Raw genomic sequence first — 13,398 nt, forward strand, 5'->3', positions numbered from 1 at the left:
TTAATGCCATACTTTAGTCACCTCTTGACTCGCTTCTTTCTGGCAGGAAATGTTCCCAAATTAATGAGGAACTCAATGAGTAAGGATGTAAAGTATAAACACAGGCTCTGGAATCTGCTCTGCTGTGTGATCTTAGACAGTTTTGTTTCATTTATCTGGGGCAGTATCTACTGTGGGGATGGAATGAGTTAATATTGATACATTTAAAGCATTAGAAGCTTACCTGGCACACAGTAAGTGGTCAGTAAATGTTATCTTGGCTTCCTGTTTAGGGTTAGAACTCTTGTGGTTATTCTGTCTTCCCTCCCAGTGATACAGACTTCTGTGCTTACTTCTTATTCCTGGGAGGCAGTCTCTAGGTTTGGGACTCAATATTTATATAGATCGATAGAGACAGGAATTGTGCATGTTCATTTGGGAGACAAAGACTGAAAGAGTCTCAGAGAATGGGGGCACAGAGTGAGAAAAACAGCAAAGAAAGAAAGATAGAAAAGAAGGGAGGGAGGGAGGAAGGAAGGAAGGAAGGAAGGAAGAAAGAAAGAAAGAAAAAGAAGGAAAGAAAAGAAAGCATAGTTGCTTTCATTCCTAAAGATGTTATGTGGTTGGAAAAAAAATAAAAATAAAAACAGAGAAAAAACAGTAAATTGACTAAATTTATTTACTTAAATATATTTTTAAAGGCATAGCAGTTATCAGTGAGGAAGAAGAAAGCCCATGTATGGGAAAACTACCAATCCAACCAAGAAAGGCAAAGAAAGTAACACGTAGGCAAGGTGGATGTAAGTTAATAAAAAGGTAAGGCTGGCCAGTCCTCAGATAAAAGAATACCCAAGAGAAAAGGAAATTCAAATCCTAACGGTTAAATTGCAAAGGTGGGCAACTGCTTGCATTTATTGACAAGCTGACCATGAATTCCAGGAAAAGTTGAGATTTTTCTTGTTATCTGGGTCAGTCTCCCGCATGGCATATTCCATTATGTCTGAAGATTGTTAAGAACCACAGACTCTCATAGGCCATCCAGCCCAAGTGAATACTGATTTGCTGTGTTACTTTTACAATTTAATTTGATGGCTAATAGTCTCTCACAAGCATCTTTTTTGTTTAAAATGTAACCTTAAAAGTTTTGCTGGTACATGATTTTAACCCTGTAGGCACATGCTATTCATTTTCAAAGTGTAAACATGCAGAAAAACAGGATCCCATATGCACATGCTCAGCACCCACCCAATTTAGCATAAAGTAAGCAATACTGTAAGCAGTGTGTACTCTGCTCTTTGGGGTGTCCCATATATCCTGGATGTGTGCTGTCCCTAGTACTCTCTGGATATCTTACCTAGTCTGTCAGTATTGTCCTTCACATTGCTGGAAGGCAGGGACTGGGTGTTCTTGCAATTAATTCTAGATAGAGATGCATACAGATAGGTGATGAATGAAGCCTCGGAGCAGTGGTGAGCTACCGGTGTTCTCCAACGATTAAATGCTAAACTTCAGAAACCGGAACAGCCATCCTTGTGTTAACAGACCTCCAGGGGCCTCAGGGCAGGGGATAAGAGATATTCATCTCTGCCCAATTTTATCAGCTTTCAGCCCGGTCTTGCACTGCTGCCAGGATGGCAGTCTTCTAAGTCCTAGTTCTGTTAATGCACTACCATTGGACCAACCACAACTTCACTATTTTGTAAATTAGAGTAAACAATTTGGTCCCTGGCTGGGACTATCTACCCTAGATAAGCAAAATTATTACTCATGCCCAGCTTACTGGCCCTTTTCCCTATCTTCCTGGAGCCTCCAGTAGGGCCATATGCAAATGAAGTGTCAGTCTCACAGTTTAGTAAAATTTTCCACTTCATTTGTGCCTCTTTTGTAGCAGTTACCTTGAGTGCTTATCTCCCCACCACCAGACCATAAGTCCCCAGAAGTATTCTCTGGCACACTCTCCAAAGAGGATCAGTTTCCTAGGAGATGAGGGTCAGGGAAAGCCTGGTAAAGAAAAGGCTCGAACTGGGTTTTGCCTTGGGAGGGGTATTCTAAGCAGGTCCTGGAGGACCTTGGACAGCCAGGAGCCTGTATCCCTAGCATATCCCCGACCCTTCCGTTAGCCCTGAGTATCACTGCCAGCAGTAACTGAGTGCCACGGGAGTGGGATGCCTTCTAGGAGAGGAATTAAAGTACAGACAGTAGGGCTTTTACAGGGGGATATGCAACCTCCTCTCCATTACAGCAGTAGAGATCCTTTGAAAGTTTTTAAATGGACGAGTAACAGGATTAGATCTTAGAAAAATGACTCCTAAATACAAATATGCATTACCAGCTCCCTAAGGGACATGTCTACTGAAAAGTCATGCAAGTTCTCAAGCTCTTTGTATCAATGTTTGTATGGGACACCCAATAAACTGCCCATAAAGGGTACAATTTGATCAGTTTTGACACATGTATACACATTAAGCTATCACCATAATCAAAGTTAGGAACATTTCTATCACCCCAAAAGCTTCCTTGCGCTTCTTCGTAATCCCCCCTCCCTACTCCCACCCCGTATCACCACCACCACTGGTCTTCCTGTCACTGTAGACCCTAACATGCCTCCCCCCAAACTGGGCCAGTCAGATTCTTTCTCCAGGGAATCTGCATCTGGAAAGGACACAGTGGCAGGAGGCAGCTGAAGCCGAGTCTTCCAGTGACAGCTGCCTGGAGGGGCAGTCCACATGTTCCTGCTACAGACACCCGAGGACGGGCTCTTTCCGCAGCCTGGTTGTTCTTTCAGTTCTTTTTTTTTTTTTTTTTTAATAAATTTATTTATTTATTTATTTTTGGCTGTGTTGGGTCTTCGTTTCTGTGCGAGGACTTTCTCTAGTTGCGGCAGGCGGGAGCCACTCCTCATCGCGGTGCGCGGGCCTCTCACTATCGCAGCCTCTCTTGGTGCGGAGCACATGCTCCAGACGCGCAGGCTCAGCAGTTGTGGCTCACGGGCCTAGTCGCTCCGCGGCACGTGGGATCTTCCCAGACCAGGGCTCGAACCCGTGTCCCCTGCATTGGCAGGCAGACTCTCAACCACTGCGCCACCAGGGAAGCCCTGGTCTTTCAGTTCTATGAGCTGCGTAACACCCTTCCAACATATCCTTTAGTGCTTAACTGTGTCAGTTTGTTGCTTGCCACCAGAAAACTCACATATAATGCACTTCTTCCTACAGTCACCACTTCAGGGAATGGCACCACCAAATTCTAGTCTCTCACACCTAACCTAGAATAATTCCTTAAAACTTCAGTCTTCATCACGTCTCCTCTCACTCATTGCTAAATCTGGCCTGTCTGCTCCCTGCTCAGTATTCTGTCTCTATAACGTTCTTACTTTTTTTCCTCATCATTACTTCTCTAGTACCTAGCACAGCGCTTGGCAGAGTACTCAATGAATTCTTGCTGAATGACTGAATGAACAGTGACATCATCCATCACCCCCAGAAACAAAAGCAAAGATGGATGAGTGAGTGCTTGCATATGTATGCATGTTTATCAGGGTGGCAGGACTTCAAAGTTAGTTTTTAATGGTTTCACAGAAGCACATGATAGGACTTGAATCCAAGACTTCTGACTCCAACTTCCATACCATTTCCATTATACTTTGTATCTATACCATGTATCCTTTCTCTTCACTTGGAGTTCCCTTTCTTCTTCCATCCTGCTCAGATCCTTACTTACACCAAGTACCAAACTGTAGGCACTAGATACAGCTCTAAAATATAAACCCTTTCCAAGAATATCTGCTTGTTAACCAAAGGGTGGGGGGGGGGGGTCAGGCAATAAAGCATCTAGATTGAGGAGAGGAGCCTGGGGCCCCTGGCATCATCAAAGAGTTCTAGCCAGGAGGGAGGGTGAGCTGGGGGTCAGGGATGTGACTAAAGCTTTCTGAACCGGGGGTAGAGTCAATGACCTTGCCTAAGTGGAGAACAGTTTGCTGGGCTGGAACAACTTCCTGTGTCAAACAAAAAAATCCATACATCGTCAGAATAATACTTTATTTAACAATCTGAAAATCTGTTCTTTTGGTTTTAAGTCTTGCAAAATGAGTGGTAAATCAAAGATCTGTTCACTATTCTCTGAGTATGTGTGGTTATATGCCTGTGGGTGGACAAATGTCTATGTCTACAGATGCTTGTGCTTTTCATAGTCATTTTAGCCCCACTTCATTAGTATATAAAGTCTTATTATTCTAACAATGCTAAAACCTGAATTAAATATTCCGAGTCTAACAGTCTCTTCACCCAAGACTGCCTCCCTCCCTCCCCTAAGTCTGCTCCTCAGCCTCCATTAATGCTAGGTCTTTAGAGACCGCCAGCATTCATAGTTTGAGAAACCATAAATGAATGCTGGATCTTAAGTCCCTCTGACTTATATCCTCTAGCTGAGGGGCTTTTCTGGGGAGGTGTGTGTGGGGAGGTCTTGGCAGTTCCTCTTCAGAGTTGTGCATTTTGAATGGTAGACACCTAGAAAGTAAACATGATTGCATTAGATGCTGACCTGCCCTCCCACTAACCAATTAATAAGGGGGGGGTGAAAACTCCATTTTCTTGTCCTGAATTATATTTCATGTAATGCACTGGCCTGTATGGAGGTGGGGGCAATGTGAAACTGGCTGTTAGGATTATTGTAAAGACTTGTTGCAGATACTGTTCATTATGTCATTCACCATCTCTTTATGAGGATTCGCAGAAGAGATTTCTTTTTCATCTTAGTAGCAGGAGTTGTTCTCCTAAGGAATGGGCATAATAAATTGGGTGAACTGATCAGGTTTTTCCTCTTCTTCTTGGATGTTAGTCTGGAACCAATTTTGTGGTCCATCCTTAGTAAGTCTATTTTATAGAATGCACATTTGTACTTGCCTAGTTCATGGCTCCATTTTATGTCACTCTCACTAATACACTTCTGAGTTACTTTACTACATTTCATGTGGGTGCCTGTATGTATTTACATTTTGTATGCCTTTTGTAGCTCTTAACTCCTTTTTGAAGTAAGTTCAGGTATAACTAAATCAATTCTTAGGAGACAGGGCTATGGGAAGAGGTCAGGAGGCTCAAAGCCAGTTGGGAAATGGGCACAAAGGAACCACAAAGTGTGGTCACTCTTGGTTCTTCTGGCTCCCACCTGCTTGACTTTGCCCTAAGGATATTGTTCACTGCTGGGTTCCCCTCACAGCCCACAGCGAGGATGCCAGCCTGTAGCCAAGCATCTGTCCATCCATAATCCCAGTCTCACCACCCCTCCTGTTCTCTGCATATCTGGATTCCTTACCTCTTCTTGAGGCTCGGGTGCTATGACGCTGCTCTCTTCTGGAACCGCAGAGACATGAAGCTGAAGACCTTGGTTCTACAAAAAGAAGAGTTCTGCCAGTGAGACGTGTCTCAACCTCCCAGCCTCTCAGCTTAGAAGGGTCTTTTGTGCCTTACACTTCATAAGGGTCATAGATAATACTAAGGGCAATCATACAATGTTGTTTCACTACAGCCTGAAAGCAACAGGGAAGGCTCTACTGCCATCCTCCCTCATATCAGTAAACCAAGATTTGAAGGGTGAAATGACTTGCTGGGACAGGAAGCCAGGTCTTCAGATTCCAGAGTTGTTTCCATGATTTGTGTGACATGGCATCTATATGTATAGCTAGGTGAGACTCTGTAAGTGTATAAATATAGGTCTTAAAACCACTACCTATCACTTTTAGGCTAATCCTCCTCAAGAATGCACAGCAGTTCTCACACTTAGATGATCCTAACCCACAGCAGTTAGGAGAGGCAAGTGGTAGGATGGTTTCCTTGGGAAAAGGTCTAGGTTCTGAGATGGGAGCCCAAGGTGTGGAAAAAGCCGTGTCTAGTAACTACTAAGCCAGGGGAAGACCTTGGCACTCTAAGGTTTAGAATGAACTTTTTAAAAATGAAATTTATTTAACACACTATAAAATTCACCCTTTTAAAGTAGAACCGATTTCTAACAGTATGACAGCCACTTGAAATTCTGTGATTTCTCCTTTCAGGAAAATTTCCTTCGTCGTACTCCCTCTGCTGATTCTAGGCCATGAACTACCTCAAAGGTAATACTATTAATACCTCCAAGAAAGTTATCAAAATCTTCATTTTCTCTCAGGTGAGTCAAATGCTGAGCAAGAACAGATTTTCTCACAGTTACCTTTTTATTTACCCGTTTTTATATGTGGTATGTCCATAATTCTGCTTGAGAGAAAATATGATTTATGATGCATCTGTGAGGGAGATGAACAAATCTTATAGGACACAGGCTTCAGAGGACTGATAATATTGATACACTAGGATCTAAGATGCTCTACTGCTTAATTCCATAGGAAAAATATGTCTCCTTAGCCAATGACCAAAGCCATCCCACAGGAGAGGCTGGGAGTAAATCTCAAACATAAGGAGGTAACCTCAGGGGAAGGAGGTTGTGTCCTGTACCTCATTTCCAAGGAGGACAGTGTTACTAGCCTGTTCCTCCAAATAGTCAGACAGCATCTTAGTCCCCATAATCCCTTCAGTAAAATTACTCCAAGAATGCAAACTTGTTATATTATTCACCTGAGCCAAACAGGTCATTCTATTGTTGTCTCTATACTAAAATCATATAACATATTACAAAGTCAAATTTAAATTAATTTTGGATTTTCCATACAGTTGAGTTGCTCTTTTCAGTGCAGAAGTGGCTATACTCTTCATCTACGCAAAATCCCACATTTATCTTGGGCTTATTCACTATCCACGTGCCCTGCATCTCTCTCTCACTCAGTGTAGCTACCCCAGACCAGAAACCAGCCAAGGGAAAGTTTTATATTATGCTCTGTTAGGACCTTCAGTACCTCCCGTGAATCAAGACTGAGGGCATACTACTGCTGATGACTCAGATTTTAGTGTCTCGGGGGAGTCAACTGAGATAAGTCTATTGTCCTCTTGTCTTCTACCTTCCTTGCCTTGCCAGACATCACACCCTTGTTCCCTCCGTCCATGTTAGTTCCTCTCAGACAGCAGGAGGCTCCCAAGATAGCCTGGTCAACCTTCAGGTAGGCATATTCAGTAGTAGGGTGGTATGATCTGAGGGGTACCAGACATCTCACGCTCCCAGATATCCACATGGCTCATGCCCTGGCCTCCTTCATTGCCCAAATGTCACCTTCTCTGACTGCTCTGTTTAAAGCTGCAATTCAGCCTCCACTCCCTATGCCTCGCCCTGCTTAATTTTTCTCCCTAACTCATGTCACCACTAAACTGTAATTTTACTTACTTATTCTGTTTCTTGTCTATCTCCCCCTCCACTAGAATGTAAGCAGCTGGAAGGCAGAGAATTTTGTGTTTTGTTCACTGTAATACCCCACTTTCTAGAAAAGTGCCTGGCACATAGTAGGGGTTTAATGAGTGATTGTGGAATGAATGAATGAATCTGGGTGCCATCTAGTCAGACGTTGCCCCATAATCCTCTCTACAACGCACCTGACAGGGAACCATATAGCCTTAGCTTTTAACATCAAGGAAGGGGAACTATTTTTCAAGGTGGCCCAGCACATTTTGGTTTTTGGATGCCCCTTGTGCCCCCTTTCCTCTGTATTAAAAAATTTTTTTTCCCATACCACTTCTTAGGGCTAATTGCTGAAAGTTCCTCCTATATTGATCCAAAATGTACTTAAAAAAACAAAAACACTTTACACACAGGGCCTTTTTCTGTCCTCAGGAGTCTTATAGAACAAGTCCAATCTCTCCTCTATATGACAGACTTCCATGTAATTTGAATAGAATATGACTTGATTTCCAGATCCTTCACAGAATTGGTTGCTCTCCAGAGGGTCTGTGTCTCTATTTTAACAGAATCCTTTTCTCATCCATATTTTCACCTTTCAAAAGACCATCCCTTTTGCTTTACCTTCCCTTTGTGAGTTCCTTCTTCTAGGCCTCTCTCATCAAAGAAGATATACTTTGGAAATTTGCTGATGCCATTTTGCTCGGGGTCTATTCACCATAATCACAAGTATGACAAAGTGAAGTGAGACCTTCCTCCCTCTCCCACATTAAAAAAGGTAAAGATCAGGATCCAGTTGTAGGTTCTTTACGTTGGGAACTCCCAGAACTTGGAGCAAAAGAAAGAAATTAGTAAGAATCTGCTTATATTAGGGATAAGCCCTTTGCAGAAGTCAATTACCCTGGGAGTACAGGTCGCTAAATTAGTTACTATGAAGATGTGCAATCCCCAGAACCAAAAAAGGTGTCCAAGAGTATCCTTGAAACGGTAATATAATGACATAAAGTCTTATCTACTGTGGGGCAACCTGACCATAGTAAAAATAATCTACATGGAGGTTATAAGAGGGAATAAAGACTCAGCCAGATCCATTCTCACCTGAGAGATCATCAAGGCTGGGGCAGTACAAAGTTCTTCTGGGTTCAGATTATCGGTGTTTTCCTTTTCTCCGGCCTCAGGAGTTCTTGCTGGCTTCTCTGGTGGCTGTGGATCAGGAGAGGCCTCTAAGGAGGCCCTAGGACTTGGAGTCTCAGCCCCCAAGGAGGCCCTAGGGCTGATGGGTGAACTCTGTTCAGAGGCTGGAGGGCTGGAGGGCATGTTCCCTAAGGAGGACCTCGGGCTAGGAGTGGCTCTGGGTGGAGGAGGCCTATCAGGTGCTGAGGCCCTCTGCATAGAGGCTCTCTTTGGCTGTTCAGATCCTTCACTTGAGGTGTGGGTTCGGAGGACTACTTCTGGGAGAGATGAAGCCTGCTCTGAAGGGATCAGAGCTCTGCCTGGTGATGGAGCTGGGGAGCAAGGGAGAACTTCCTCCTGGGACTCTCCACCCTCAACGGTGGGTGAGGGCTGGGCCTGGGAGGGGCCGTTGAAGGCTGGCAGAGGCTCTTCCTCCTCAGAGGAGCTTGCTTCTGCCTCCTCCTCTATTTCCTTGTCTTTTAAGGGCTCTTTTTTAATCTCGGAGTTATCTTCTCCCTGGGCTGGATCAGATGCCAGCTCTTCCTCACTTGCTGAGGTGGAGTCCTTCTCACTCTTCAAGGAAAGCGCAGAGGGACTGGTAGGTGAGGTAAGAGGGCTGGAGACTGTAGATGTTCGAACTGGGGGAGAGATGACTAGAGAGCGTCTGTTGCTGCTAAGAAAGGAAGGGCATTTAGATTCAGAAGAGCTAAAAACTGGAAGTAACCTAAATCCCCAAATAAATAATGGTACATTCACATAATAATAAAACAGAATAAAGCAATTTAAAATGGTATTAGAAAGTCTGTATAATTTGCAGTAATGCTTATGTTATAAAGTGAATTGGAAAAAGGCTATAAAATTTTATCCATATCACAATCTTGATTATCTAAAAATATATAAAGAAAAAGAAACTGGAAAAAAAAACTCAGCAATATATTAACAGAATACTGTCCTTGGGGAAAAGATTCACAAGTGATATACAGTTGATCCTCATGGATTCCGTATTTGCAAATGCACCTACCCCCTGAAATTTATTTATAACCTCAAAATCAACACTCATGGTTCTTTTGCGGTCATTCACGGACATGTGCCAGCTGTGAAGAATGAGTGCCTGACCAGTACTTTCCCAGCTGAGGTCTAACAAGGCAAGCCTCTGCCTTCCTGTTTTAGCTCTCTTACTGTAAATATGTCCTGTTTGCCAAGTTTTTTGTTGGTGATTTTGCTGTTTAAAATGGCCTCCAAGTATAGTGCTAAAGTGCTGTTTGAGAGGAGAAAGTCTGTGATGTGCCTTACAGAGAAAATACATGTTAGATAAGCTTCATTCAGGCATAGTGCTGGTGGCTGTGAGTTCAATAGGAATGAATCAACAATATGTATTAAATGAGGTGTATTTAAACAAAAACACACACAAGAAAGGTTATGTGGGCTTCCCTGGTGGCGCAGTGGTTGGGAGTCCGCCTGCCAATGCGGGGGACATGGGTTTGGGCCCTGGTCTGGGAGGATCCCACATGCCGCGGAGCAGCTGGGTCCACGCACCACAGCTACTGAGCCTGAGCTCTGGAGCCCGCGAGCCACAACTGCTGAGCCCGCGTGCCACAACTACTGACGCCCGTGCGCCTGGAGCCCGTGCTCCGTGGCAGGAGAGGCCGCTGCGGTGAGAGGCCTGCGCACTGCAGCGAGGAGGAGCCCCCACTCGCTGCAACTGGAGAAAGTCCATGCACAGCATCGAAGACCCAACGCAGCCAAAAATAAATAAATAAAATAAATTAAAAAAAAAAAAAAAAAGAAAGGTTATGTATTGATCGATCGATGAAAATGTTAGGACCAGGGGCTCACAGGAAACTAACCCTGTGTCCCTGTGTTTCCCCTAGGAGCAATGGTTCAGTATTCACTAATTCAGTGCTCATGGTGACTTAGGACAAAACTACCACGAACAATGAAAACTGACTATAACATTATCGTGTATGCTGGATACTGTGCTGAGTGCTTCTACAGCAACATCAGCTTGACTCCTGCTCACCTCCTTAAGGCCCTCCCATGTACCATCCACTAACTGATTAAGCAACTCACAAATATTGACTTGACATGTACCAACTATGTGCTGTGTCCTGGGTTCAAGAATGGGAGATGGTGACAGGAAGAGAAAGAGAAAAACTTAGTTCCAGCCCTGTGGGAGTTTCTGACGTAAGATAAGCTAAGTGACATAAGGTTCTTTCTAGCACTAGCATTCTATGGGTCAGCAGGTTTAGAAGGCCCAGGATATAGCAAGAAAAGACCAGATTTCCCTAAAAGATTCTGGGACATCTTCGTGTAAATGATGGTAAGTTTCAGATGAATGGACGCTTAGAGAGAACTCTGGTTTTCAATGCTGGGAAGAGGAGAAAAAGAGTTTTTGGAGTAAAAGGGAAATCTATATTGGCCTGTTAGTGATTCTTTTTAACAGTCTGTAACTAACTGCTAAATGAGGAATAGAAACAACAAACTGAGACCCATTCTTCCTGCAAATCTCAAGCTCAGTTTCACCACCTCCTCAAAGCCTTCCCTGACCATCTATCTGCACGCTGCAATTACTTAACTCTTTGAATTCCTACTGGTTTCCTCAGGCCCTTAGTCTGTGCAATCTTATACTGTTCCTTGTTTCCTTAGGCACACTTTGTGTCCTTCCAACTTTTTTTAAAAAAATAAAATTTATTTATTTTTGGCTGCGTTGGGTCTTTGTTGCTGAGCACGGGCTTTCTTTGGTTGCGGTGAGTGGGGGCTACTCATTGCAATACGCAGGCCTCTCAATGCAGTGGCTTCTCTTGCTGCGGTGCATGGGCCCTAGGCACACGGGCTTCAGTAGTTGCAGCACGTGGGCTTCAGTAGTTGTGGCTCGCAGGCTTAGTTGCTCTGTGGCACGTGGGAAGTTCCTGGACCTGGGATCAAACCCGTGTCCCCAGCATTGGCAGGCGGATTCTTAACCACTGCGCCACCAGGGAAGTCCCCCTTCCAACTTTTGTAAATCACTTCAGGAGAAAGACAAGTCACCTATGTCCTTAGATGCCTAACTCTCAGCATAAAACCTTGTGTATAGAAGGAACTTAATAAAACTTCTTAAACAAAGGCATCAGAATAAGAAAATGATCACATTCTGAGGGACCAGTAAATTGCTTACATTTACCAGCATAAAGAATGCATGAAGGTAACAGACACACCACATACACACACACAGAAAAGCAAACCATAACAGGTTAAGAAAAGATATTTGTGGGACTTCCCTGGTGGTCCAGTGGGTAGGACTCCACGCTCCCAGTGCAGGGGACCTGGGTTTGATCCCCGGTTGGGGAATTAGATCCCACATGCATGCCACAACTAAGAAGTCTGCATGCTGCAACTAAGAGCCTGCATGCCGCAACGAAGATCCCACACGCCGCAACTAAGACCCGGAGCAGCAGAAATAAATAAATATTAAAAAAAAAAAAAAGAAAGAAAAGATATTTGCAGTACATATCATTAAAGGATTAATATCCAGAATATACAAAAAACCCCATCTCATGTAAATCAGTTTTTTAAAAAGGGTAAACAATCCAAATGAAAAATGTGAAGAAAGGATAAACATGAAAGTCACACAAAAGGAACCTTAAAAGGCCAATAACACGAAAAGATGTTCAAGCTAACCAGCCATTGTGGAGACGTAATTAAAACTGCAAAAATTCCATTTCATACCCATTACCTTAGAAAAATTAAGAAGTCTGACAATGTCGCATGTATAGCAAGAATATGGAGCAACGAGGGCTTTTATTCACTTCCGGTGAGTTGTAAATTGGAACAATCACTCTGGAGAGCAATCTGGCAATGGTAATATCTAGTAAGGCTGAAGAAGCCCAAATGCACAGACCCTATGACTCAGCAATTCGACTCCCAGTATACATCCTAAAGAAACTCTTGATAATATTCACAAGGAGAAATGTGAAACGCGTTCACTGCACCATTATTTGTAATAGCATAAAACTATAAGACAACCCAAATGTCCACTAGCAGTTCAGAGAAATAAACTGTGAACTAGCCATACAGTAGCATCCATAACAATTATGAAAAGGAAAGATCAGAGCTGGCAACATGTAGCAACAAGGATAAGTTATCTCACAAACAATACTAAGAGAACAAAAGTATTTGCAAAAGAATACATACAGTATAATTCTAATAAAATTTTAAACCATGCAAAATAATATTTTCTATGTGTGCATATATGTGTATATAATAAAAGTAAAAAGACATGCATGGGAATAATAAATACTAAATTTAAGATAGTGGTTACACTTGGTGGGGGACAGGAAGAGAAAGTGAGTGGGGAAGGGGCACTGGGAGATTTAATTATATATATATAATAGTTGATTTCTTTTCTTTCTTTATTTTTGGCTGTACCACGCGGCATACAGGATCTTAGTTCCCCGATCAGGGATCCAACCAGTGCCCCCTGCATTGGGAGTGCAGAGTCTTAACCACTGGACCGCCAGGGAATTCCCAATAGTTGATTTCTTAAATTTGGTGGTGGGTATATGACTCTTTGTTGTATTATTCTTTATACGTTTAGCTACCACTAAAATATTTCATTAAAATACTTTATATAGGGGTGTAGCACCAACAAAAAACAATATTATGTACATGAACAGAAAGGAAAGGTCAGGATTTGGGATTGGAGGTGAGAGTGTTGAATGTGTTCACACACAGGGCAAACCAAGCAGAAATGAGTCTCAGAAGTGACTCACCTTGAGAGTCCCTTCACCACAAAGACTTTGTCGGAATGTTGCTTCTCCAGTTTGCTCATCACCTCGTACAGATTGTGGTTCAGCTGGAGTAAGCAAGAGAGAAGGAGATGCTAGCCATGTGGGAACCTGAGACTGGCATATCCCTTCTCTCCCCAAAATAAAACCTTCCTACCCTTAATGATAAAATTCCTTA

General features: G+C 43.1%; 1 protein-coding gene across 3 annotated transcripts in view; it reads right to left on the reverse strand.

Moving 5' to 3' along the window:
• Nucleotides 1–3,999: 3,999 nt before the first annotated feature.
• Nucleotides 4,000–13,398, reverse strand: part of BIN2 (bridging integrator 2) — a 32,696-nt gene continuing 23,297 nt past the window's right edge. The window contains exons 9-12 of one of the 3 annotated variants that reach the window (XM_082352460.1): nucleotides 13,206–13,288; nucleotides 8,383–9,127; nucleotides 5,287–5,361; nucleotides 4,000–4,481 (exon numbers count right to left, since the gene is read on the reverse strand). In XM_082352460.1, the coding sequence (XP_082208586.1) occupies nucleotides 4,452–4,481; nucleotides 5,287–5,361; nucleotides 8,383–9,127; nucleotides 13,206–13,288 (933 nt within the window). In that variant the 3' untranslated portion in view covers nucleotides 4,000–4,451. The other 2 variants (XM_082352459.1, XM_082352461.1) reach the window with 2 other exon arrangements.

The sequence above is a fragment of the Balaenoptera borealis genome (assembly GCF_965194805.1).
Source record: "Balaenoptera borealis genome assembly, chromosome: 13".
Classification (NCBI taxonomy): Eukaryota; Metazoa; Chordata; class Mammalia; order Artiodactyla; family Balaenopteridae; genus Balaenoptera; species Balaenoptera borealis.